Source organism: Salvelinus namaycush, chromosome 15 (assembly GCF_016432855.1).
Source record: "Salvelinus namaycush isolate Seneca chromosome 15, SaNama_1.0, whole genome shotgun sequence".
Lineage (NCBI taxonomy): Eukaryota > Metazoa > Chordata > Actinopteri > Salmoniformes > Salmonidae > Salvelinus > Salvelinus namaycush.
Genome location: NC_052321.1, coordinates 359,308 through 387,178, shown reverse-complemented (window position 1 = coordinate 387,178; position 27,871 = coordinate 359,308). Strand labels below are relative to the sequence as shown.

Here is a 27,871-nt window from a genome sequence, read left to right as displayed (position 1 = left end):
CCCTTCACCATGCGCTCGCACCCTTCACCATGCGCACGTACCCTTCACCCATGCGCACGTACCCTTCACCATGAACACGCACCCTTCACCATGCGCTCGTACCCTTCACCATGCACACGCACCCTTCACCATGCGCTCGCACCCTTCACCATGCGCACGTACCCTTCACCCATGCGCACGTACCCTTCACCATGCGCTCGCACCCTTCACCATGCGCACGCACCCTTCACCATGCGCACGTACCCTTCACCCATGCGCACGTACCCTTCACCCATGCGCACGTACCCTTCACCATGCGCACGTACCCTTCACCCATGCGCACGTACCCTTCACCATGCGCTCGCACCCTTCACCATGCGCACGTACCCTTCACCATGCGCACGCACCCTTCACCATGCGCACGCACCCTTCACCATGCGCACGCACCCTTCACCATGCGCACGTACCCTTCACCCATGCGCACGCACCCTTCACCATGCGCACGTACCCTTCACCATGCGCACGTACCCTTCACCATGCGCACGCACCCTTCACCATGCGCACGTACCCTTCACCATGCGCACGCACCCTTCACCATGCACACGTATCCTTCACCATGCACACGTACCCTTCACCATGCGCACGTACCCTTCACCATGCGCACGCACCCTTCACCATGCGCACGTACCCTTCACCGTGCTCACGCACCCTTCACCCGTGCTCACGCACCCTTCACCCGTGCACACGCACCCTTCACCCATGCGCTCGCACCCTTCACCATGCGCACGTACCCTTCACCATGCGCTCGCACCCTTCACCATGCGCACGTACCCTTCACCATGAACACGTACCCTTCACCATGAACACGCACCCTTCACCATGCGCTCGCACCCTTCACCATGCGCACGTACCCTTCACCCATGCGCACGTACCCTTCACCCATGCGCACGTACCCTTCACCCATGCGCATGCACCCTTCACTCACAAATACACCTTTGACTGCCTGTAACAATCTACACACTAAAGTCCTACCAGTCCCACATTCGTCTACAGTGTAATATTCCATTGACTGTAAAAGTTTTTGTGTACTGAAAAACGTTTTAAATCTGATCCAAGATGCCTTTTTGTACAGACAGTGTTTTGATTTGTTCCTGTTTAGCTCTGCAGGCATGGTCTGTCAATGTAGTATTATATTACCCCAACTGACACGTCTTATTGTGAATCCTCCTCTCTGAGATGTGATTGGGCTGTAATGTCTACACGCTCTGCTCTGTGGCATATTGGGAATTCTCCCCCACTTGAGCATATTAGAGTCCATGAACTCTGACCTCTGCACCAAGCTGATCCTCTATTTTCCTCCACCCACCAACACCTTGCATGTCAGCCCACTTCCTCCGCTGCAACCCCAAATAAACCCCCCAAGCAAAATTATCAAAGGCAACCAGATTAGGCGCTAAATGCTGGGATGTGCTTAGAAGCAAGCATTGAAGTCTTCCCTTGAGCTTTGATGTGAAAATGTCAAGTCTAGAATTAAGTCTCAATTCCCCCCTCTCCTCTCATCCCACCCCCCCCTCTCCATCCCACCACCCCTCTCCATCCCACCACCCCCCTCCATCCCACCACCCCCCTCCATCCCACCACCCCCCTCCATCCCACCACCCCTCTCCATCCCACCACCCCTCTCCTCCCTACAATATTTTTATTATTTTAAAGGTATCCCACCTCCTATCCCTACCTCCTATCCCTACTTCCTGTCCCTACCTCCTATCCCTACCTCCTATCCCTACCTCCTATCCCTACTTCCTATCCCTACTTCCTGTCCCCACCTCCTATCCCCACCTCCTATCCCTACCTCCTATCCCTACCTCCTGTCCCTACCTCCTATCCCTACCTCCTGTCCCTACCTCCTGTCCCTACCTCCTGTCCCTACCTCCTGTCCCTACCTCCTATCCTACCTCCTATCCCTACCTCCTATCCCTACCTCCTATCCCTACCTCCTATCCCTACCTCCTATCCTACCTCCTATCCCTACCTCCTATCCCTACCTCCTATCCCTACCTCCTATCCCTACCTCCTATCCTACCTCCTATCCCCACCTCTTATCCCCACCTCCTATCCCTACCTCTTATCCCCACCTCCTATCCCCACCTCCTATCCCTACTCCTACCCTACCTCCTACCCTACCTCCTATCTTACCTCCTATCTTACCTCCTGTCCCTACCTCCTGTCCCTACCTCCTGTCCCTACCTCCTGTCCCTACCTCCTGTCCCCACCTCCTGTCCCCACCTCCTATCCCTACCTCCTATCCCCACCTCCTATCCCTACTCCTACCCTACCTCCTACCCTACCTCCTACCCTACCTCCTACCCTACCTCCTACCTTACCTCCTATCTTACCTCCTGTCCCTACCTCCTGTCCCTACCTCCTGTCCCTACCTCCTGTCCCTACCTCTTATCCCCACCTCCTATCCCCACCTCCTATCCCTACTCCTACCCTACCTCCTATCTTACCTCCTATCTTACCTCCTATCTTACCTCCTATCTTACCTCCTATCTTACCTCCTATCTTACCTCCTATCTTACCTCCTATCTTACCTCCTATCTTACCTCCTGTCCCTACCTCCTGTCCCTACCTCCTGTCCCTACCTCCTATCCCTACCTCCTATCCCTACCTCCTATCCCTACCTCCTGTCCCTACCTCCTATCCCTACTCCTACCCTACCTCCTATCTTACCTCCTATCTTACCTCCTATCCCTACCTCCTATCCCTACCTCATGTCCCTACCTCATGTCCCTACCTCCTATCCCTACCTCCTATCCCTACCTCCTATCCCTACCTCCTGTCCTACCTCCTATCCCTACCTCCTGTCCTACCTCCTATCCCTACCTCCTGTCCTACCTCCTATCCTACCTCCTATCCCTACCTCCTATCCCTACCTCCTATCCCTACCTCCTATCCCTACTCCTGTCCCTACCTCCTGTCCTTACCTCCTGTCCCTACCTCATGTCCCTACCTCCTGTCCCTACCTTCTGTCCCTACCTCATGTCCCTACCTCCTGTCCTACCTCCTATCCCTACCTCATGTCCCTACCTCCTGTCCCTACCTCCTGTCCCTACCTCCTGTCCCTACCTCATGTCCCTACCTCCTATCCCTACCTCCTATCCCTACCTCCTGTCCCTACCTCCTGTCCCTACCTCCTGTCCCTACCTCCTGTCCCTACCTCCTGTCCCTACCTCCTATCCCCACCTCCTGTCCCTACCTCCTGTCCCTACCTCCTGTCCCTACCTCCTGTCCCTACCTCCTACCCCTACCTCCTATCCCCACCTCCTATCTCCACCTCCTGTCCCTACCTCCTGTCCCTACCTCCTGTCCCTACCTCCTATCCCCACCTCCTATCCCCACCTCCTATCCCTACCTCCTATCCCTACCTCCTGTCCCTACCTCCTGTCCCCACCTCCTGTCCCCACCTCCTATCCCTACCTCCTACCCCTACCTCCTATCCCTACCTCCTGTCCCCACCTCCTGTCCCTACCTCCTGTCCCTACCTCCTGTCCCTACCTCCTACCTTACCTCCTATCTCTACCTCCTATCTCTACCTCCTGTCCCTACCTCCTGTCCCTACCTCCTGTCCCTACCTCCTATCCCTACCTCCTATCCCTACCTCCTGTCCCTACCTCCTGTCCTACCTCCTGTCCTACCTCCTATCCCTACCTCCTATCCCTACCTCCTGTCCCCACCTCCTGTCCCCACCTCCTGTCCCCACCTCCTGTCCCTACCTCCTGTCCCTACCTCCTGTCCCTACCTCCTGTCCCTACCTCCTGTCCCTACCTCCTGTCCCTACCTCATGTCCCTACTTCCTGTCCCTACCTCCTGTCCCTACCTCCTGTCCCTACCTCCTGTCCCTACCTCCTGTCCCTACCTCCTGTGATACCTCCTGTCCCTACCTCCTATCCCTACCTCCAGTCCCTACCTCCTATCCCTACCTCCTGTCCCTACCTCCTGTCCCTACCTCCTGTCCCTACCTCCTGTCCCTACCTCCTGTCCCTACCTCCTGTCCCTACCTCCTATCCCTACCTCCTATCCCCACCTCCTGTCCCCACCTCCTGTCCCTACCTCCTATCCCTACCTCCTGTCCCTACCTCCTGTCCCTACCTCCTGTCCCTACCTCCTATCCCTACCTCCTGTCCCTACCTCCTGTCCTACCTCCTATCCCTACCTCCTGTCCCTACCTCCTGTCCCTACCTCCTGTCCCCACCTCCTGTCCCCACCTCCTGTCCCCACCTCCTGTCCCTACCTCCTGTCCCTACCTCCTGTCCCTACCTCATGTCCCTACTTCCTGTCCCTACCTCCTGTCCCTACCTCCTGTCCCTACCTCCTATCCCTACCTCCTATCCCTACCTCCTGTGATACCTCCTATCCCTACCTCCAGTCCCTACCTCCTATCCCTACCTCCTGTCCCTACCTCCTGTCCCTACCTCCTGTCCCTACCTCCTGTCCCTACCTCCTGTCCCTACCTCCTGTCCCTACCTCCTATCCCTACCTCCTATCCCTACCTCCTATCCCCACCTCCTATCCCCACCTCCTGTCCCTACCTCCTGTCCCTACCTCCTGTCCCTACCTCCTGTCCCTACCTCCTATCCCTACCTCCTATCCCTACCTCCTATCCCTACCTCCTATCCTACCTCCTGTCCCTACCTCCTATCCCTACCTCCTGTCCCCACCTCCTGTCCCCACCTCCTGTCCCCACCTCCTGTCCCCACCTCCTGTCCCTACCTCCTGTCCCTACCTCCTGTCCCTACCTCCTATCCTACCTCCGGTCCCTACCTCCTATCCCTACCTCCTGTCCCCACCTCCTATCCCTACCTCCTATCCTACCTCCTATCCCTACCTCCTATCCCTACCTCCTATCCCCACCTCCTATCCCTACCTCCTGTCCCTACCTCCTGTCCCCACCTCCTATCCCTACCTCCTGTCCCCACCTCCTATCCCTACCTCCTATCCCTACCTCCTATCCCTACCTCCTATCCCCACCTCCTATCCCTACCTCCTATCCCTACCTCCTGTCCCTACCTCCTGTCCCTACCTCCTGTCCCTAACTCCTATCCCTACCTCCTGTCCCTACCTCCTGTCCCTACCTCCTATCCCTACCTCCTATCCCTACCTCCTATCCCTACCTCCTGTCCTACGTCCTGTCCTACCTCCTATCCCTACCTCCTGTCCCTACCTCCTGTCCCTACCTCCTGTCCCTACCTCCTGTCCCTACCTCCTGTCCCTACCTCCTGTCCCTACCTCCTGTCCCCACCTCCTGTCCCTACCTCCTGTCCCTACCTCCTGTCCCTACCTCCTGTCCCTACCTCCTGTCCCTACCTCCTGTCCCTACCTCCTGTCCCTACCTCCTATCCCTACCTCCTGTCCCTACCTCCTGTCCCTACCTCCTGTCCCTACCTCCTGTCCCTACCTCCTGTCCCTACCTCCTGTCCCTACCTCCTGTCCCTACCTCCTATCCCTACCTCCTATCCCTACCTCCTATCCCTACCTCCTATCCCTACCTCCTATCCCTACCTCCTGTCCCTACCTCCTGTCCCTACCTCCTATCCCTACCTCCTATCCCTACCTCCTATCCCTACCTCCTATCCCTACCTCCTATCCCTACCTCCTGTCCCTACCTCCTGTCCCTACCTCCTGTCCCTACCTCCTGTCCCTACTCCTGTCCCTACCTCCTATCCCTACCTCCTATCCCTACCTCCTGTCCCTACCTCCTATCCCTACTCCTGTCCCTACCTCCTGTCCCTACCTCCTGTCCCTACCTCCTATCCCTACCTCCTATCCCTACCTCCTGTCCCTACCTCCTATCCCTACCTCCTGTCCCTACCTCCTATCCCTACCTCCTATCCCTACCTCCTGTCCCTACCTCCTATCCCTACCTCCTGTCCCTACCTCCTATCCCTACCTCCTATCCCTACCTCCTATCCCTACCTCCTGTCCCTACCTCCTGTCCCTACCTCCTATCCCTACCTCTTATCCCCACCTCTTATCCCCACCTCTTATCCCCACCTCTTATCCCCACCTCCTATCCCTACCTCCTGTCCCTACCTCCTGTCCCTACCTCCTGTCCCTACCTCCTGTCCCTACCTCCTGTCCCCACCTCCTATCCCTACCTCCTGTCCCTACCTCCTATCCTACCTCCTGTCCCCACCTCCTGTCCCTACCTCCTGTCCCTACCTCCTATCCTACGTCCTGTCCTACCTCCTATCCCTACCTCCTATCCCTACCTCCTGTCCCTACCTCCTATCCCTACCTCCTGTCCTTACCTCCTGTCCCTACCTCCTATCCCTACCTCCTATCCCTACCTCCTGTCCCTACCTCCTGTCCCTACCTCCTGTCCCTACCTCCTATCCTACCTCCTATCCCTACCTCCTGTCCCCACCTCCTATCCTACGTCCTGTCCCCACCTCCTGTCCCTACCTCCTGTCCCTACCTCCTGTCCCTACCTCCTGTTCCTACCTCCTATCCCTACCTCCTGTCCCTACCTCCTGTCCCTACCTCCTATCCCTACCTCCTGTCCTTACCTCCTGTCCCTACCTCCTGTCCCTACCTCCTGTCCCTACCTCCTATCCCTACCTCCTGTCCCTACCTCCTGTCCCTACCTCCTGTCCCTACCTCCTATCCTACCTCCTATCCTACCTCCTATCCCTACCTCCTATCCCTACCTCCTGTCCCCACCTCCTATCCTACCTCCTGTCCTACCTCCTGTCCCTACCTCCTGTCCCTACCTCCTGTCCCTACCTCCTGTCCCTACCTCCTGTCCCTACCTCCTGTCCCTACCTCCTGTCCCTACCTCCTGTCCCTACCTCCTGTCCCTACCTCCTGTCCCTACCTCCTGTCCCTACCTCCTGTCCCTACCTCCTGTCCCTACCTCCTGTCCCTACCTCCTGTCCCACCTCCTGTCCCTACCTCCTATCCCCACCTCCTGTCCCCACCTCCTGTCCCTACCTCCTATCCTACGTCCTGTCCCTACCTCCTGTCCCTACCTCCTGTCCCTACCTCCTGTCCCTACCTCCTGTCCCTACCTCCTGTCCCTACCTCCTGTCCCTACCTCCTGTCCCTACCTCCTGTCCCTACCTCCTATCCCTACCTCCTGTCCCTACCTCCTGTCCCTACCTCCTGTCCCTACCTCCTATCCCACCTTAGTCCCCCTAGCGTAGGTTTGTGTTAATTACCATGGAAAACTAAAGAGTTGTTTTTTGGATAGTACTTCACTGTTTTTAGAGATCAGCCCTGGTTGAGTCAGCCTGGTGTAAGATGTGCCCATGTTAGAGAATGAGATCAGCCCTGGTTGAGTCAGCCTGGTGTAAGATGTGCCCAGGTTAGAGAATGAGATCAGCCCTGGTTGTGTCAGCCTGGTGTAAGATGTGCCCAGGTTAGAGAACGAGATCAGCCCTGGTTGAGTCAGCCTGGTGTAAGATGTGCCCAGGTTAGAGAATGAGATCAGGCCTGGTTCTGTCAGCCTGGTGTAAGATGTGCCCAGGTTAGAGAACGAGATCAGCCCTGGTTCTGTCAGCCTGGTGTAAGATGTGCCCAGGGCCCAGGTTAGAGAACGAGATCAGCCCTGGTTGTGTCAGCCTGGTGTAAGATGTGCCCAGGTTAGAGAACGAGATCAGCCCTGGTTGTGTCAGCCTGGTGTAAGATGTGCCCAGGTTAGAGAACGAGATCAGCCCTGGTTGAGTCAGCCTGGTGTAAGATGTGCCCAGGTTAGAGAATGAGATCAGCCCTGGTTGTGTCAGCCTGGTGTAAGATGTGCCCAGGGCTCAGGTTAGAGAACAGGGCTGACGGGCCCAGACACTGCATTACTTGGACGTTAATTAGTGATGGGCAGGGGCATCGCCCTTCTCCAATATCTCACTCTCTGTCTGTCTGCCTCTCTCCGTCTGTCTCTCTCTGTGTCTGTCTGTGGGGGAGCTTTATTGGCATGGGAAACAAGTGTTTGGCAAGGGAAAAAAATTAACTGCAACAAAAACAAAGCGAATTAAACGAAGACCAAAACACAGACATTAACAGTAAACATGACCAAAACACAGACATTAACAGTAAACATGACCAAAATACAGACATTAACAGTAAACATGACCAAAACACAGACATTAACAGTAAACATGACCAAAACACAGACATTAACAGTAAACATGACCAAAACACAGACATTAACAGTAAACATGACCAAAACACAGACATTAACAGTAAACATGACCAAAACACAGACATTAACAGTAAACATGACCAAAACACAGACATTAACAGTAAACATGACCAAAACACAGACATTAACAGTAAACATGACCAAAACACAGACATTAACAGTAAACATGACCAAAACACAGACATTAACAGTAAACATGACCAAAACACAGACATTAACAGTAAACATGACCAAAACACAGACATTAACAGTAAACATGACCAAAACACAGACATTAACAGTAAACATGACCAAAACACAGACATTAACAGTAAACATGACCAAAACACAGACATTAACAGTAAACATGACCAAAACACAGACATTAACAGTAAACATTACACACACATTCTTTGTGGATCTGTGTAATCTGAGAGAAATATGTGTCTCTAATATGGTCATACATTTGGCAGGAGGTTAGGAATTGCAGCTCAGTTTCCACCTCATTTTGTGGGCAGTCTGCACATAGCTTGTCTTCTCTCTCTGCTTACGCCGGCCTCTCTCAATAGCAAGGCTATGCTCACTGAGTCTCTACATACAGTAGTCAAGGATTTTCTTCATTTTGGGTCAGTCACAGTGGTCAGGTATTCTGCTGCTGTGTACTCTCTGTTTGGGGAAAGGTAGCAGTCCAGTTAGCTGTTTTGGGGTTGATTCTTTCTAGCGTGTCCAATGGTTCTTAGTTTTTTCTCATCATTTGGGTCGAATTGTGTTGCTGTCCTGAGGCTCTATGGGGTCTGTGTTTTGTGAACAGAGCGCAGAACCAGCTGGCTGAGGGGACTCTTCTCCAGGTTTATCTCTCTGTAGGTGATGGATTTGTTATGGAAGGTTTGGGCATCACTTTCCTTTAGGTGGTTGTAGGATCTAACCGGTCTTTTCTGGATTCTGCTCAGCATATTATTATGTGTTGTACACTGACTGTATGTTTTCCAGAATTCTGCATACTGTCTCAATTGGGTGTTTGTCCCATTTTGGTTATTATTGGTTGGTGAGTGGAACCCAGACCTCACAACCAGGAAATGGGTTCTATAACAGATTGGCGTATTTTTTCTGTTGCCAGTTCCTAATTGTGGGATGTCCATTTTTTTATTTAATTGACGGCATAGAAGGCCCTTCTTGCCTTGTCCTCTCCGCTCCGTCTGCTGGGGAATAAGGTGGTTGTGGGGGGACTGCATAGCAAAGATGAGGAAAACGGTAGTAATGACTGAATGCTAAAAACCAAACTGTCACCTGGGAGACGGTGTGTAGTAAGGGAGAAGCTTTGTGATATTATGGTGAACCATAATGCAAAATATGCTGCTTTCAAAGCTGATTGCCACCAAAACTTTATTCATTCACGGAATCTCTCTCACGTCTCTCCCAAAGATGCTCTGTTACCTCTGCAAACTGACTCCTGTCTGCACCCCTTTTGCCTCGTAATGACATCATTACTAGCTAGAGACAGCACACACTTTTATAAAAGCTACTTCTATGCAAATGTTGTTGATCAATACAATAAAATAATTCCCCCCCAAAATACTAATCTGTAGCCCCGTGAAATCTGCCAAAACAAGCTGGATAACTCGATGCATGAACACACTCGTATTGAATATGCATCCATCTCCCCTGGCCCAGGCTACATCCTGATTTACCCAGTTTGTTAATAGAGATTGTCCTTTCAAATAAATCATTACCATTATGTAGTTTGATTGGTGAAAAGTGTAATTGATTGATTAATGCATACATGGCTATCTCTGAAAACTGGACGTGTAATGTAATGCTGTTGAACTCAAAAGACACACAACGATTGAACAGACCAGTAACTGTGTTTGTATGGATCTGGTGTGCTTTGGAGGTCACTTCTGCTGGGTGGAGTTTTCCAGTCAGCCAATCATGTCTCAGAGAGATGTCTACAGCGCATGGGCATACGTTGTAATCATGTTCTGCATATGTAAATATGTTACAATAGACCACATACTCTCGTCTCCCCTGGTAAGAGGATCGAGCCGATATGTGAGCTGTGGCATAATAGCCCAGGGTGCCTGAACGATTGGTGGGAAATATGTCACCACTCAGTGCGGTGCCTGAGGTAGACACATTTCCTGTTGCACTCACGTCTTACTGTATGAAAAAGGAAGTGTTGCTCATTTACAATTCTCTAGTGACAACTCGATTTTCATATTCTTTGTGCTTATCCCTGCTAAGCCCCCCCAATACACTCGGAGACCCTTTGCCATGATCTAATTTCCGCTTCCTTTCCCATCCAGAGCTGCGGTTGAGGCAGACAAACATGTGCACATTGTATACTTCCTTAAAGCCTTGGTAACCCACCTGCTCCCTGCCTCGGAGCCAAACTTCAGAGTGAAGAGCGGAGCGTCGACAAGGAGTTTCTCTCAGTGCCCCCGGGCTGGCCCCCCTCCGCCTGCCGAGTGCCGATAACAGGGTGTAAACAAAGCCCCTTTAATGTCACTAAGCCTCCTTCCTGGGAGGCCCTCTGAAGTGGGGGTCGGGGCAGGGCGGATGGAGGTGGAGGGGGCGGCTGTGTGCGTGTCGATTCACAAGGGTTTGAGGAAACTGAGATAAAAGTTGGGGAGAGAAAACTGGCCGCGAAAAGGTCCCAGTGTCTCTAATCTCCTAATGCCTTAAATGAGGAAAGGGTATTGGTTGCTCAGAGAACGCGCCTCCGCCGAGAGAGAGAGCCGGCGGAGAGTTCTTGTCGAGTTTGCAAAATAAATAAATCGTTTATGCATGCATTTCATTCAACAGATAAAGAACGAGACGGATGAGTTTGGGTCAGAACAGAGGTGGCGGAATGGGGATTCATATCCTGAATTTGTAATTTGTACAGTTAGTGCTGGTTATGTTAAAGCACTTTCTCTCCGGTGAATCAGAATGGATGCTGATTATATGGTTGGTTAGCCAGCCTGGCTGTTGAAGCTGCTCATATTCACCATGCTGTAACTAGATGGGCATAGTCTATTTCTAGTACTGCCCTGTGGCCATAGCTACCCGTTATCAGCCATGTTTGATTGTTGAAATGGCAGAATTGTGACAGACATGCGCACACACTCAAAAACAAGCTGTCTTTTATAGAGATTCCTTGCACGTCACTAGACTTACTCCAGTTAAGTGACTCTTTCTACCGAGGTCTTCATGTGTCGGGAGTTCCTGGCAAGTCTACCTGTCCTCTGAAAGCTCCAACATGTTTGGCTTTGTATTGTTTTATACATGCCAATGGTTTACGATTGGTGGTTCTCCTTTTAACTGGCATCAGCACCTTCACTGCAGGATAAAGACCCGATCTAGTGTTTGCTACAGGTTAGAGATTATCTGGGACACGGAGAACAATAAGGGGTGATGAGAGAGGGTTCTGTTGCAGGTTAGAGATTATCTGGGACACGGAGAACAATAAGGGGTGATGAGAGAGGGTTCTGTTGCAGGTTAGAGATTATCTGGGACACGGAGAACAATAAGGGGTGATGAGAAAGAGGGTTCTGTTGCAGGTTAGAGATTATCTGGGACACGGAGAACAATAAGGGGTGATGAGAGAGGGTTCTGTTGCAGGTTAGAGATTATCTGGGACACGGAGAACAATAAGGGGTGATGAGAGAGGGTTCTGTTGCAGGTTAGAGATTATCTGGGACACGGAGAACAATAAGGGGTGATGAGAAAGAGGGTTCTGTTGCAGGTTAGAGATTATCTGGGACACGGAGAACAATAAGGGGTGATGAGAAAGAGGGTTCTGTTGCAGGTTAGAGATTATCTGGGACACGGAGAACAATAAGGGGTGATGAGAAAGAGGGTTCTGTTGCAGGTTAGAGATTATCTGGGACACGGAGAACAATAAGGGGTGATGAGAGAGGGTTCTGTTGCAGGTTAGAGATTATCTGGGACACGGAGAACAATAAGGGGTGATGAGAAAGAGGGTTCTGTTGCAGGTTAGAGATTATCTGGGACACGGAGAACAATAAGGGGTGATGAGAGAGGGTTCTGTTGCAGGTTAGAGATTATCTGGGACACGGAGAACAATAAGGGGTGATGAGAGAGGGTTCTGTTGCAGGTTAGAGATTATCTGGGACACGGAGAACAATAAGGGGTGATGAGAGAGGGTTCTGTTGCAGGTTAGAGATTATCTGGGACACGGAGAACAATAAGGGGTGATGAGAGAGGGTTCTGTTGCAGGTTAGAGATTATCTGGGACACGGAGAACAATAAGGGGTGATGAAAGAGGGTTCTGTTGCAGGTTAGAGATTATCTGGGACACGGAGAACAATAAGGGGTGATGAGAGAGGGTTCTGTTGCAGGTTAGAGATTATCTGGGACACGGAGAACAATAAGGGGTGATGAAAGAGGGTTCTGTTGCAGGTTAGAGATTATCTGGGACACGGAGAACAATAAGGGGTGATGAGAGAGGGTTCTGTTGCAGGTTAGAGATTATCTGGGACACGGAGAACAATAAGGGGTGATGAGAAAGAGGGTTCTGTTGCAGGTTAGAGATTATCTGGGACACGGAGAACAATAAGGGGTGACGAGAGAGGGTTCTGTTGCAGGTTAGAGATTATCTGGGACACGGAGAACAATAAGGGGTGATGAGAGAGGGTTCTGTTGCAACTTCTCATGGGGACAGTTCTTACTTCTGTTGAATTGGCAGTTTGAAATCAAATCCCCCGTTCATCAAAGCGTTGCTTTTTCCTCTCTTCTGTTGAATGCTTTGATGGGGCTGGTATTACTGTCCCGGATGTTTAATGTGGCCCTGCGTTGGCTGACATTTTGAGCCGCGTGGATTTCTCCTGGAGTAGAGAGCGTGTTGACGGCTCAGCCAGACATCGCCAAACATGGCTGCCGCCCACTCCCCTCTTAAAAATAGATATATCCCCCCAGTCCCTTCACGACCCTATGTCCTATCACCACCCATATCACCACCCATATCACCACCCATATCACCACCCATATCATGCATGTCAAAGGCAGAGTATTTAAAGCCATTGGAAAAACTGCCTCAACTTTGGGAGAAGGGACATTGCCACCCCCCCCCCCCCCCCCCCCCGCTATCCTGCCCCTTCTGGCAGTAATTACTGTCTTGTTCCAGTATTCAAATGAGCAATTTCCCTACTTTCCTGCAAGCCCCTGCTCTGTCATGTACAATCAGCATCAACATATTCATGGCCAGGGAGAATTCACTTCTCTTTCTTATCTGCCTGAGAGCAGTTGCACAGAGATATTTTATTATTTATGTCCATATCAGTATAGGAACTCCTTTCATAACCAAGATTCTCCTCAGATGCGGATTACAGATGCTAGTGTAAGTCTTCTCTGACTGTATCTTGACATCAACATATAGCCGGGTAATTGGCTGGCAATTTCTAGTATTCCACACAAGCATTAATTGTGCCACCTGCTGGGGTTGGATTAACACTGAGTATATCTGACCTTAAATACCCATATATCCATGCTGACAGATGGTGTGAAGTATTATCTTACCTCAGAGATATTAGCTCTGGCCAGTTGAGCTATTTCTTTATCTTATGACGGTGAGTAAGGTTGCTAGCTAGCTGTAGAGGTTATGCTTCACCCAGACACCTTGCCCCTGTCGCCTTCAAGTGTCTCAGCTCTTGCTTGGGATGTCAGACTGCTGGCTGATGGAGGAATCCCCATGGCTGACCATGGGTAGAGACTGTGTCTGGGAGCTGGGTCCTCTTGTCTCGTCTGCTGCTTCCACTGTGATGGAGACTGACAGTTTGCTCCTCCTCTGCCTAAAATCCTTGCTAGATACGCTACTGTGTGACCAAAGACAGGACAGGAGGACACGTTGGGGCCAATGCCTTGCCATCACACCACCCCCTCACCACTGTAGTGACCAGAGTTCACCAAACAGACGTTGGCCTAGCCTGCCCTCTTGTCTACCCGAACTCCATAGTAACAGTAACGTCATCCACAGGGAAACGGAAGGGCCTGGAACTCTTACACGTCACCTTCTCAGCTCGGCACTCTACATACGGTAAACATGCCCTGTTTACCATTCAACCACCCTTCCCTTCCCTCTCTCACCATTCTTATGTTTTTAGTTTGCCGAAAAATGTTGGATTATTTCGACATCCCCCCCACCGTAGTTCCCTGTAGTTTCATTTATATTTTCCCCTCAAGAAAACAAATCATTTTTTCCAGCTTGTATTCTGGTGATCCTGGTCTCAGTCCGGTGCCGTAATATTGGCTTGGCAGCAGGTTGCACTGCTGGGAACACCAGGGACTCGTACAAGTGCACTTGAAATCATTCTGTTTTTTTATTAGGCCAGGAAAAATAATCTTAATCTCACATGTTCACCTGTTGTCTGGAATCTGCTGTCATGGCAGCAATGAGCCGATATCATGTGTCCCATGGAATGAAAGCTGAGGGATCAACAAAATGAAACAAACCACACCAGGAGACCAGTTTTGATTTCTGGGGTAAAAATATATTGGAGGGTATAGTTGCCCATTAATTTCAATTGCACACCTCAAGAGACTGGTGTCTGGCTAGTGGTGTTTTTGTGCTGCATGCACGATAGTAATCACCAGCGGTTAACCTCTCTGGGATATGTGGGACGCTAGTGTCCCAACTGCCCAACATCCAGTGAAAATGCAGAGCGCGAAATTAAAATAAATTACTATAAAAATAGAATTTTCATGAAATCACACATGCAATACACCAAATTAAAGCTACACTTGCTGTGAGTCCAGCCAACGTGTCAGATTTCAAAAAGGCTTTACGGCGAAAGCAAACGATGCTATTATCTGAGGACAGCACCCCATCAAACAAACACAGACAATCATATTTCAACCCTCCAGGCGCGACACAAAACGCAGAAATAAAGATATAATTTATGCCTTACCTTTGACGAGCTTCTGTTATTGGCACTCCAATATTTCCCATAAACATCACAAATGGTCCTTTTGTTCAATTAATTCCATCGATATATTTCCAAAATGTTAATTAATTTGGCGCGTTTGATCCAGAAAAACACCGGTTCCAACTCGCGCAACATGACTACAAAATATCTAATAAGTTACCTGTAATCTTTGTCCAAACATTTCAAACTACTTTCCTAATACAACTTTAGGTGTTTTTTTACGTAAATAATCGATCAAATTTAAAACTGGATTAACTGTGTTCAATACCAGAGGAAAACGAAGTGGGGTGTGCTTTTCAGGTCACGCGCCTCTATCAAAGAGTATACATCTCTCTACCCTCGTTATGAACAGTGCTACTTCTTCATTTCTCAAAGGAAAAACCTCAACCAATTTCTAAAGACTGTTGACATCCAGTGGAAGCGATGGGAACTGCAAGAAAGTCCCTTAGAAATCTGAAAACCCATTGGAAAGAGAGTGACCTCAAAACAAAAAATTCTGAATGGTTTGTCCTTGGGGTTTCGCATGCCAAATCAGTTCTGTTATACTCACAGACATCATTCAAACAGTTTTAGAAACTTCAGAGTGTTTTCTATGCATTTCTAATATGCATATCTTAGATTCTGGGCCTGAGTAGCAGGCAGTTTACTTTGGACACGCTTTTCATCCGGACGTGAAAATGTTGCCCCCTATCCCAAAGAAGTTATTAATACGAACCACCATGATATCATTCTGCCAGGTAAGCCTACTTTGCAGTTTATATTTTAATTGGGAAGGTTTTATGGGAAAGCCTTAAGAAGTGACTGTTTCGGCATCGCCAACTGGCTACACGAAGTGGTAGATAAAGGCATTCCCATGCCGTAACTTCAGAAGGTTTCAAGAAATACCAATAACTGTTGCGTTCTTTACATGTGGGCTCAGGAACTGAAGAAAAAAAAACTGTTCCCAAATGCTCAGTGTGACCAACCGCCAACAGGCTTGTAAAATATTTACATTTTAATTATTTAGCAGACTTGTAGTAGTGAGAGCATACATTTTCGTACCAGTCCCCCGTGGGAATCGAACCCACAACCCAGGCATTGCGAGCGCCATGCTCTACCAACTGAGCCAATGACAAAATGTATCCGCGGGTGTTCATTTCAGGCCCTGATCATGTGATTAAGATAAGTAGGCTATCACAGGACAATAATTCATCGTGTGCAAGTAGTTGTATATTTCATTTTCATTGTGGCCTGATTATCTACACTGCGGTCTGAATGTGAAATACTCTTTTTACCCTGAATAATAATGTTTGATTCCCTATCTCCCTGTCTCTCTGTAGTATAACTTCGTGGGCAGAATCCTGGGGCCTCGTGGACTCACCGCCAAGCAGCTGGAAGCAGAAACTGGATGTAAAATCATGGTGCGAGGCAAGAGCTCCATGAGGGACAGAAAGAAGGTGAGCTCATTGGTTTATTTTCTCTTTCAACCCCCCGCTGCTTTTCCACTAAATTTTTCACAAAAAAAAGCCTCTGATTTAAGACCCACTTCTAATTGCCTCGTAGTAAAAAGCCTATTTAGATTTCTTACTCCGCGTGGAGAAGTAAACATTTTACTATAGCCCAACCAGCTATCAGTGTAATATACAAACATAACCTACATAAAACGTAAGAAAGCCATGACTCTGTTCTGGAAAGGCTGCTCAGTGGGAAGTGACCTCTGAAGTGACAGTGGTAAGCCTGGGCCAAGGGCTCTTTTCTGGGCTTGGCCGCGGTGATGTGTTGATTTCTGAAAGGTCACCGACGTCACGGTGGTGGCAGTCAAAGATGGCTGCCTGCATCATCTCAGAATCCCTAGATGTACGGCGGCAACCCAACTAGCGGAAGGGTCAAACATAACATTGGACTGATCATTGGTAGCATATAGTGGTTACTTGTATGTAGTTCTGATCTATCCACAGTGGAATCTGTCACGTTTCCTCTGTATAGATATTTCAGAGATTACATTTTTAAAGCAAATGCCAGCCATTTCTATGACGCCTTTCAAAACATATGCAGGTGCTTTGACAATGCGACAACACATTATTTTAAAGACAGACATGCTCATTTACTTTTACGTTTTAGTCATTTAGCAGACGCTCTTTACAGAGAGACTTACAGGAGCAATTAGGGTTAGGTGCCTTGCTCAAGGGTAGATAAACCGATTCTTCCACCTAGTCATATTAGGGATTCAAACCAGCGACCTTTTGGTTACTGGCCCAACGTTCTTAACCGCTAGGCTACCTGCGGTTCGGTTCCTCTCCCCCCTCAGTCTAGTTAATTTGTCAGGCAGCAGATATCCATACCGGTGTATTTGCACAAGTAAGGTGGGAGAAATGTACGTTATCCCCTCCACGAGGGACCCTCCCCCGCCTGGACAGAGGCAGCAGCAGAAAGCATCGACGGCAGAATGCCCAAGGATTCTCACCGGAGCCTCAATCCTAGAAGCGCCGCTTTCTAGCTCCAGGGGTGGGTTCTCTTTCTATACCACCACCGTCATTCTTGGCTTATTTTTTTGTATTTCTCTTCATCTCCTTTGGAGTTTGTTCATTATCACAGCACTGGTTATTTTATTTTATTTTGCTTGTTCCATCTTTTAGAATTAGATTAAGTAGGCGTTAGGGTTCATACACCTCATTTAGAAGCATGGCTCGCCCCGAAGCTCTTCTCGGCTCATTTATTTGATCTCTGATTACTTTTATAAACTTAAGGCTTGATGACCCAGGGTATCTTATTTTCCTTCATGTGTCTCTCTATGGCCCTGAGACCTGTCCAACACTCTCTGCAATTATAGGCCTGTAAACGGACCAGCAGTTTTAACTGCTTCTAATAAATACGAGTCTGAAAAATACGATGCTTTTAAGAGCATGTCATATAAAAAGGGGAATAACAAAAGATAAAAAAATATAGATTGTGCCACCTCGTGTAAGGTTCAAAGGCAAAAATGTACGGGCTCAACCAGGACTGAGAATGGGGTAGGTATGGGAGGCGGTGGGGGCATTACTGCAGATAAGAATGGGTTCTCAATCAACTTACCTGGTAAAATAAGTGTTAAAACTTCTTATGGCTGAAATCCCGTTAACGGGATCGATTTGACAACAGCCAGTGAAAGTGCAGGGTGCCAAATTCAAACAGAAATCTCACAATTAAAATTCCTCAAACATACAAGTATTATACACCATTTTAAAGATAAACTTGTTGTTAATCCCACCACAGTGTCCGATTTCAAAAAGGCTTTACGACAAAAGCATACCATGCGATTATGTTAGGTCAGCGCCAAGTCACAGAAAAACGCAGTCATTTTTCCAGCCAAAGAGAGGAGTCACAAAAAGCAGAAATAGAGATAAAATTAATCACTAACCTTTGATGATCTTCATCAGATGACACTCATAGGACTCATACAGATACCAGCCATGTTGTGGAGTCAACAGAAGTCAGAAATAGCATTATAAATATTCACTTACCTTTGATGATCTTCATCGTAATGCACTCCCAGGAATCCCAGTTCCACAATAAATGTTTGTTTTGTTCGATAAAGTCCATAATTTATGTCCAAATACCTCCTTTTTGTTTGCGCGTTTAGTTCACAAATCCAAATTTATGAGGCGCAGGCACTTAGTCCAGACAAATTCAAAAAGTTCCATTACAGTTTGTAGAAACATGTCAAACGATGTATAGAATCAATCTTTAGGATGTTTTTATCATAAATCTTCAATAATATTCCAACCGGACAATTCCTTTGTCTTTAGAAATCGAAAATGAACGCAGCTCGCTCTCACAGCTGCGCGCATGACTTAGCTCATGGCGTTCTGCCAGACCTCTTAGTCAAACAGCTCTTATTCGCTCCCCCTTCACAGTAGAAGCCTGAAACAAGGTTCTAAAAACTGTTGACATCTAATGGAAGCCTTAGGAAGTGCAATCGGATCTTGGATAGGCAAATACTTAAAAACCTACAAACCTCAGATTTCCCACTTCCTGGTTTGATTTTTTTCTCACGTTTTTGCCTGCCATATGAGTTCTGTTATACTCACAGACATCATTCAAACAGTTTTAGAAACTTCAGAGTGTTTTCTATCCACATCTACTAATAATATGCATATCTTAGCTTCTGGGCCTGAGTAGCAGGCAGTTTACTCTGGGCACCTTATTCATCCAAGCTACTCAATACTGCCCCCCAGCCATAAGAAGTTAAATGGACAAATATGAAGAAATTAAACTTCCACCTATCATTGTCAGCCCCAGCACTGAAGCCAACAGTGACCTAACCAGGAACCTCTGTCTCTCTTCCTCACCTCGGTCAGTCAGTCTGTCTGTAGTTTCCCCTCACTGAACCTCCTTGTGTTCTCCCAGACTTCCCTGCAAGAGAGGAGTAGCAGGGGGATAATGCAGTATTTTTATTCAGGAGCCACTCTCAATAATTCAGTTTGCAGCTCCCCCCAGGGGCTTGCCCAGCCCGCCGGTGGCTGGAGCAGTGGAGCAAGGGGGAGTAGAGGAAGAGGGGGACTGTGTGTAACCTTGAATGAGAGGTGTCTTATGGAATACATAGACTCTGGCTATACACATAGGGCAGCATCTATTTAAAGGTGTTCAAGCAACTACTAAGTAAAAGATCACTAAAATACAGTTCAGTCAATTTGAAGTGTGACCCAACTAGACAAAAATTCAGAGTCTGCACATGTTGACCTCGGATGGTCTTAGAAAGAAGACTGATTTAGGTAATTGCTCACTTGATTGCGTTCCCTTTAAAAAAAAGGTCCAGGCTAAGTTTAACGCCCGTTCTCAATAACAAGGCACCTCCTATAGTGTGAACAGTCAGTCATCTTAAGTCACCACTCTGTTCCCTCCACGTCACCATCATTGATGTGGCAGTGCAGATGGAATAGGAACAGACAGGGAAGACAAACACACGATAATAACCTGTCCCTGGGATGATGCTTTGTCCTCTGATCAAATGAGGCCTAAATCAGGGAGGGACTCCTCAGGAAATACACGCTGGAGACCATGTTGGTCTCCAGCGTGTATTTCCACACTACTACGATTACAGCCCAACTCCTAAAGAACTGCTCCTTTGAAGGTGCTTATAAAAATGGCAGCTCTTTCTGTGTAAATAATAAAACAAAAAAATGGATTTCAGGGCTTAGTTTGTAGTTTTTTCTAACCAGGTCTTCACGGCAATGGCCTTTCTGTGTGCAGGCAAGTCTCTGCTGAATCTGCAAGGGAAGTGTTCCATCCAAGGGGGATGAACCGTCAGTGCAAAAGGCCCAGAATTTCAACAACTTGCACCAGCTCTGACTCTGGTTCAGCTCTCTAGATTTAATGCTCAAACCATTAACTGTATTTGGCAATTGATAGGTTGAAGTCTGACTGCACATTTGACACAAGCTTTTACATTTTAGTAATTTAGCGGACACTCTTATCCAGCGCCACTTAGTACATTCATCTCAAGATAGCTAGGTGCAACAACAACATGTCATAGTTAAATACATTTTCCCTCAAAGTAGATATCAGCGAAGTTGGGAACTACCAAAGGGTGAGGATGAGGTTGATTTGGGATTGTTTAAGATACTCTTTGAAAAGGGTTTCAGATGTTTTTGGGAAGATGGCCAAGGGACTCTGCGGTCTTAGCTTCAGGGGGAAGCTGGGGGGCACCAGTAGTGCAAGTATGTGGTGTAGTCACAGACCCTCTCCATGTCACCTGGTAGGAACAGCCTGCCAGATGGGATGCAATCCAATAGTGTGCAGAGCCTGAGATGCCCAGCCCTGAAAGGGTGGAGAGGAGGATCTGATGGTTCAGAGTGTTGGCTTCTTGAGAAGGGGAGCAACTCGGGCCATTTTGAAATCAGAGGTGAGACAGCCAGTGGTCAGGGATGAGTTGATGAGGGAAGAATGGGAGAAGGTCTCCAGAGATGGTCTGGAAAAGAGGGGACTGGGTTGAGCGGGCAGGTTTGTTGGGTGGCCGAACCTCAGGAGTCGCAGAATTTCTTCTGGAGAGAGGGGAGAAAGAGGTCAAGGGTAGTTCCGATGTGAGTGTGATCAGTTGACTCCATAGGCTGAGTGGATGTCGTCAACCTTTTCAGTGGTTGACAAAATCGTCCGCGTAGATGGAGGAGGGGGTGGAGGATTATGGAAGGAAGAGAATGTCTAACAGCGTGAGAGGCAGAAGGTTGTCATTTAGAGTGATAAAGTGGCTTTAGCAGACGATACAAAGAAAGAGAAGGTAGAGCGGAGGAAGTGAAAGGATGATAGGTCCTCCGGAAGTTTAGTATTCCTACATTTTTGCTCAGCTGCCCGCAGTCCTGTTCTCTAAGCTTGCACTGAGGCACTCAGCCACAGAGCAAGAGGGGAGGGCCAAGCCGTCCTGGAGGAAAGGGGATGCAGAAAGGGAGGAGAATGCGGTCGAAGAGGCAGAAATCAGTAGACCGGAGGGAGAAGGATTTATCAGAAGGTAAAGATGATTGGCTAGAAGAGGAGAGAGTAGTGGGAGAGAGAGAGTGAGCGAAGATTGCGACGGCGCATTGCCATCTGGGTAGGGGCTAAGTGGCTAGGGTTGGAGGAAATGGGAGACCGAAAAATAAACATTAGGGATCAGAGACCTGGAGGGGCGTTGCAGTAGTAGGAGAGCAGCCTCTAGTAAAGATGAGTGGGAAGTGCTTGGATTGTCTTTCAGCGTTTTAGAGGTGATATGTCTTGATAAGAGTAGGGGTGTTAACCCCGGTGTCCTGGCTAAATTCCCAATCTGGCCCTCAAACCATCATGGTCACCTAATAATCCCCAGTTTACAATTGGCTAATTCATCCCCCTCCTCTCCCCTGTAACTATTCCCCAGGTCGTTGCTGCAAATGAGAATGTGTTCTCAGTCAACTTACCTGGTAAAATAACGGTAAAATAAATAAATAAAAATTTAACCAATGTTAAATCTTTTAGACTAACGGGAAAAGCATAAAAGTCTACAGATAGTTCCTCTCGTGCTCTTCTTGGAATAGATGGAGGTGGAATCCAGAGACGCTTGGACATGGCAAGAGCATTTGGGAATGTTGGGATATAATGTAATATCCCTTAGAATTTTAGTTCCCCCTTTAGTTCATTCTGACAGGTGTTTAAGAGAACTCCGTAAACTTAAGTATAGCTCCTTTGTTCCGGGCATACCTAGCCTTACTTTACTTTGCCTGTCCTACCCCCTGTTGCCCCCAAGTCCCTTTTTAGCCTGGTGGCATTTGACTTAACATAGGCGATGAGTTGAAAACTTACAACTCAGATTTCCCACTTCCTGGTTGGAATTTTCTCAGGTTTTCACCTGCCATATGAGTTCTGTTATACTCACAGACATCATTCAAACAGTTTTAGAAACTTCAGAGTGTTTTCTGTCCACATCTACTAATAATATGCATATATTAGCAACTGGGACGGAGTAGCAGGCTGTTTACTCTGGGCACGCTTTTCATCCAAAAGTGAAAATTCTGCCCCCTATCCATAACAAGTTAAGTGCATCACCCGTTGGCTAAGAGGCGCTATTCAGGAACCCTTGGGGACCGGGCGAGCTAGAGGGACAGCTGGCTACAACAGTCGCTTAGTTGTGAAATGTGCATTCCGACCCCGTGTTGCTATAAATAGTATTTTTCGATTCGCCCAGGTTCATCCTAGCACCATCTGACCACACCAGCTACTCCTGTCGAGGGCTATGGAACTTTAGTCTTCCAATAAAACAAACCAGAAGGGATGAGTCAAATTAAACTGGACGTGTGGTGTCTTCCGTGTTAAGAGCATAACCTTGGTCGAGGATTTATTGAGCTCAAGCTTAGACGGGAGGTTCAGTGCGCCACACAAGCAAGTCATTGCCTTTATAGATGTTCTCATAACGTTCATATTTTGGCAAACTCCATTTCTTGGCGGCATGTCTCTCAGCCGGTTTCAGATGTCAGTAAACACAATTCGGTCTCTCGGTCTCTCTTCAAAGGCCTTCCCAGCCCCCTCCTTCCCAGCATGCCCTGCGGTTGCACCAGGCCCCTGCGTCCCACCACTCCTCCCCCTGTTTGTCATGTTGTCACTTTCTCTCTCATAGGACGCTGTGTGACCTTGTTCACTGCCAGCCACGGTGGGTAAGTGGCGCTCCGCCCCACTCCTAGCCTTACTTCTTCTTGAGGCAGGACTGTGAATCCTCAGCCCCCACAGTGCTGGAGATGTCTCTCTGTTTAGTGTTCATTCACTCCCCATCTTCTCTCTCTCTCTCTCTCTCTCTCTCTCTCTCGTCTCTCTGCCGTAGTCACACACACACACACACACACACACACACCTAAAATTGACAGTTAGCCCCTGTTCATCCCTCCACAAACTGTTGACTCACCATTACCATACTCATCATCAATAGGCCAAAAGCAAACAGCCCATTTGTGAAATAATTTTGTCTTCTGCCAGTTAAAAGCCCTGCTCCCGCTGTGGAAGAGGTAAACACGAGAGAGGAATATCAAACTTAATTCTCTGTGTTGGTGTGAGACGGCGGAGTGTGGCAAAGACCCGTATCATGGCAACAGCCCGCTCTCGGCAGAGGAGGCAGGTTACCGGCGGCATGCCGCTCTACTCTGGCTTGGCGCGGTGTATTAGTAAACGCTCATAGTCACAAAGGCTTAGAGGAAATGGTGAGCTGAGACCTCACACCCACACAACGGTAAGCTGTTATGCCGGTGTGACCCAAAGCTCTTTGTGCGGTGCAGCGCTGTCAGCAAACGTCTCAAAAGAAGAAAGGTAAATTGAGAGAGCAAGTCAGAATTGAGTGAATTCATTTATTTTATTTAAGTTAGGTATGAGGAGTTTTTCAAAACCTGGGTGTGAAGACTTTCATATGAATTTACCTCTTCCATCCATTTCCCCACTCGCTGTCTCGTCAGTCCAACACCGGGCCGCATTGTGTTCAGATTGAAATGGCCCTCTTAAGCGTCCACGCGACTTGCTCGTCAGTTTGTGAATAAAGCCTGTCCTTCCTTTTCAAGGAGCACCACTCACAATTTAACACCTCGAAGTGCTTCGCGTCCCCCTTTTCAGAGTGAGGTAAATGGCTCTCTCAGGGGCCCATTGTTACCTGGGCACAATTGTCCTGTCACACACCCACCCACCATGTCAATGTGTCGACAGCACTGTAGGTCTCCTCTGAGAAGGTTAGTCGGATTGAAAAGCCTGCAGGCCTCTGATATACATACATATTCTCCTCAGATGTTTAGTTGCTATAGGGATAGCTGTCAACCTTTTGATGTGGGGCTCTAATAAAGGCCGTATGTCCTTTCAAAGTTGAAGCTCCATTTCTAAAGGGTCTTGGCCTGTCACCGCTGCCCCCCCCCCATCCACTCTAATCTCTCTCTATTCTCCCTCTCGCTTCTCTTCTTTCACAGGAGGAGCAGAACAGAGGCAAGCCCAACTGGGAACATCTGAACGAGGAACTGCACGTCCTGATCACGGTGGAGGACACACAGAAGCGCTCTGAGATCAAGATGAAAAGAGCCTTAGAGGAGGTCAAGAAGCTCCTGGTGCCCGCGGTGAGTAATACTGCCATGAGGGTTAGTCAGCTTGGTGCCCGCGGTGAGTAATACTGAGGGTTAGTCAGTTTGGTGCCCGCGGTGAGTAGTACTGCCATGAGGGTTAGTCAGTTTGGTGCCCGCGGTGAGTAATACTGAGGGTTAGTCAGTTTGGTGCCCGCGGTGAGTAGTACTGCCACAAGGGTTAGTCACTTTGGTGCCCGCGGTGAGTAGTACTGCCATGAGGGTTAGTCAGTTTGGTGCCCGCGGTGAGTAATACTGAGGGTTAGTCAGTTTGGTGCCCGCGGTGAGTAGTACTGCCACGAGGGTTAGTCACTTTGGTGCCCGCGGTGAGTAGTACTGCCATGAGGGTTAGTCAGTTTGGTGCCCGCGGTGAGTAGTACTGCCACGAGGGTTAGTCAGTTTGGTGCCCGCGGTGAGTAATATTGCCATGAGGGTTAGTCAGTTTGGTGCCCGCGGTGAGTAATACTGCCACGAGGATTAGTCAGTTTGGTGCCCGCGGTGAGTAGTACTGCCATGAGGGTTAGTCAGTTTGGTGCCCGCGGTGAGTAATACTGCCATGAGGGTTAGTCAGTTTGGTGCCCGCGGTGAGTAATACTGCCATGAGGGTTAGTCAGTTTGGTGCCCGCGGTGAGTAGTACTGCCATGAGGGTTAGTCAGTTTGGTGCCCGCGGTGAGTAGTACTGCCATGAGGGTTAGTCAGTTTGGTGCCCGCGGTGAGTAGTACTGCCACGAGGGTTAGTCAGTTTGGTGCCCGCGGTGAGTAGTACTGCCACGAGGGTTAGTCAGTTTGGTGCCCGCGGTGAGTAGTACTGCCACGAGGGTTAGTCAGTTTGGTGCCCGCGGTGAGTAGTACTGCCACAAGGGTTAGTCAGTTTGAAGAAGAGACAGACACACACTGCTCCTAATCTGCAGCTTTTCTGGGTATTTTGCCAACATCTATCTAGGCATATTAAAACATTTTTGTGTTTTCCGATCATGAGAATCATCCGATCTATCATCTGTCGATTTACAAATAAGATTATACATACGAGTATGGCCAGGTCAGCAGTCCCCTAGTCTGTTAGTGGGGGAGCTTTAAACATGAACACAAGTAGGCTATCACAATAAGGACATTTCAGTTTGTTCTGTTTTCCTGGATAAAGGACTGGAACAGGGTGTGTCACTTTTAGAAACAGACAGCAGTATGCATCCTGTGAGAGTGTTCTCTCCATATTTCACTTCCTCACATGATGCCGGAGAAGGCCATCAGGAGCCCGGTTGCCCGCGGCGAACAGACCGGCCGGACAGCTGTACCTCCGGATCCCCTGTCAGGAAGCGAGTTGGAGTGGGTATCTGACCCGCGGAAACGGGGCCAAGGCTCTGCAGGCCAAGCAGACCCGTTTTGTAATCGGGTTTATTTCAGGGGACATCACGGGTCCATCACGTCACCACACGGGGCCCCCCGGCAATGTTTGGTTACACTCTCTCCCAGAGGCCTGGCGTCACTTGAATCTCTTCAATCCAACAGAGAGAATAGCCTCAGATCAACTCCTTTCTCCTTTGTTTTGAGATGAATCCTCAACCCTTCAACTCTTCCGCTTTGTTGCCGTTTCTGAGCGAGGGACAATTTCAACCTCTCTCACGGAGTACGACACCAGAGGCTGAAGCAGCGATGGCGACGAGTGACTGTGCTGACTGTGTGGGTGACGCAGCGTGAGTCACTGTCAGCCAGGGTGGGGGGAGATGAACAAACAAGCTCATCCCTCACTTCCCCTCTGAAGTCATCAGCTGCAAAGAGCCACGCTTATAGTCAAGCTGAGTGTCCCCAGAAATAGAATTTCTCATAAATATATCTTACATTATGCTCTCATGTGTAAGCTCACTTTGATGTCAAGTGAGGAGAGTAGTACTGACAGTAGCAGGTTTTCCCTCTACCTTTTACCACAGGAAAGTTTAGTTAATGATCCATTCTAGTAAATTCCAAAGTAATTTCCCGATTATACAACCCTCACTGGCTTGGTGGCAGTTCGTATCAGCACAGCGACAAGCTCCTTTCATTTCCACGTAGGGCTAAAAATACTGTTGAGAAGCTGCCGTGAAGCTGCTGTGCCTAGTTTGTTGGCTGAGTGCAGTATTTCAGTATTTCCGCTATTACTTGTAATAGTCCTGTGTGGCTTCCCAGAATGGCGGCTCATTGGGGTTTATCTCCCCATGAAGTCCTCCAGGGGCTCTTCTCTCTCTCCTCTCTCTAGTGTTGTCATTGTCACCGTGGGTGGGTGGGCAGCCCGGGCTGGCAGTAATGCCCTTTATCATACTAAACTAAATTGGATTAAAGCTGTGGCTATGTCTACCCGGCAACTCACTTTTTAATGAAGGGCATCTTCTCTGCATTTGGCAGCGTGAAATTGTCTTTATTAAATCGCTCGGGGAAACAAATGAGGTCACCGGTTTCTTCAACTTCCTCTTTCAAGGAAATTCTTTACGGTCCCCATCAGGCTGGGCTGGGGTTGTTGTCTTGGGAGAAGGATGAGACGCTGACTAAAGTTGTCTGTTTGGCCTTGAGGCAATAGCTATTTCAGCCTTGTCTTGTAACAAAAACTGACACCCTTGTGCTGAAATAAGTTAGACTGATTTCTGATGGCATTTAGAAATTGAAATGGGAGCCTCTGCTAGTTGATTTATGTGTTGGCTGATATTGAAACAGGCGTTGTGGGTGTGTGACTCTTATGTCCCACCCCTTCTCTAGATCACCCCCCACCCCACGAGCCAGAGAGCTTGACTGACTGCAAGGAGAGGGTGCTGATGGGAAGTGGCAAAGGTTCAGCTATTCCCGCCTCGCGGCAGCTCCCGATCCCGTGAACTTTTCAACTCCCGACAAAGTCGGAGTAGAGGGAGAGATGAGAGGCGAGAAATGACGGGAGGGGGGAGTTTGATTGAGCTGCTCTTTCAAGTGTGGCTTTATACCGCTGATCCAGCCCCTCTTCACACCCCATCCTCTCTTCCCTCAGCCCCACTGCCACCCGCCTCAGCATGCTGCTGGTGTGTGCCACAGAGCCTCTCTCCTGTCATGTCTACTGGGTAATAAGGCCCTGAACACTGCCTCCAGCATAGCCCTGCTGCACTCTGGCTAACCCTGCAGAGCACCTGCACTAACCCCCAGTGGCACCCCTAGTCTATGTGATTAGAACCAGGTAGCCTATGTGATTGGAACCAGGTAGCCTATGTGATTAGAACCAGGTAGCCTATGTGATTGGAACCAGGTAGTCTATGTG

The 27,871-nt window shown here is 48.9% G+C and overlaps 1 protein-coding gene across 4 annotated transcripts in view; it reads left to right on the top strand.

Moving 5' to 3' along the window:
* The window catches only part of LOC120060091 (protein quaking-A), a 126,690-nt gene that overhangs the window by 62,729 nt on the left and 36,090 nt on the right, over window positions 1-27,871 (top strand). For all 4 annotated transcript variants that reach the window (XM_039009156.1, XM_039009153.1, XM_039009154.1 and 1 more), the window contains exons 3-4: window positions 16,398-16,514; window positions 24,474-24,617. In XM_039009156.1, coding sequence (XP_038865084.1) covers window positions 16,398-16,514; window positions 24,474-24,617 — 261 coding nt within the window. The remainder of the gene's footprint in view (window positions 1-16,397; window positions 16,515-24,473; window positions 24,618-27,871) is intronic.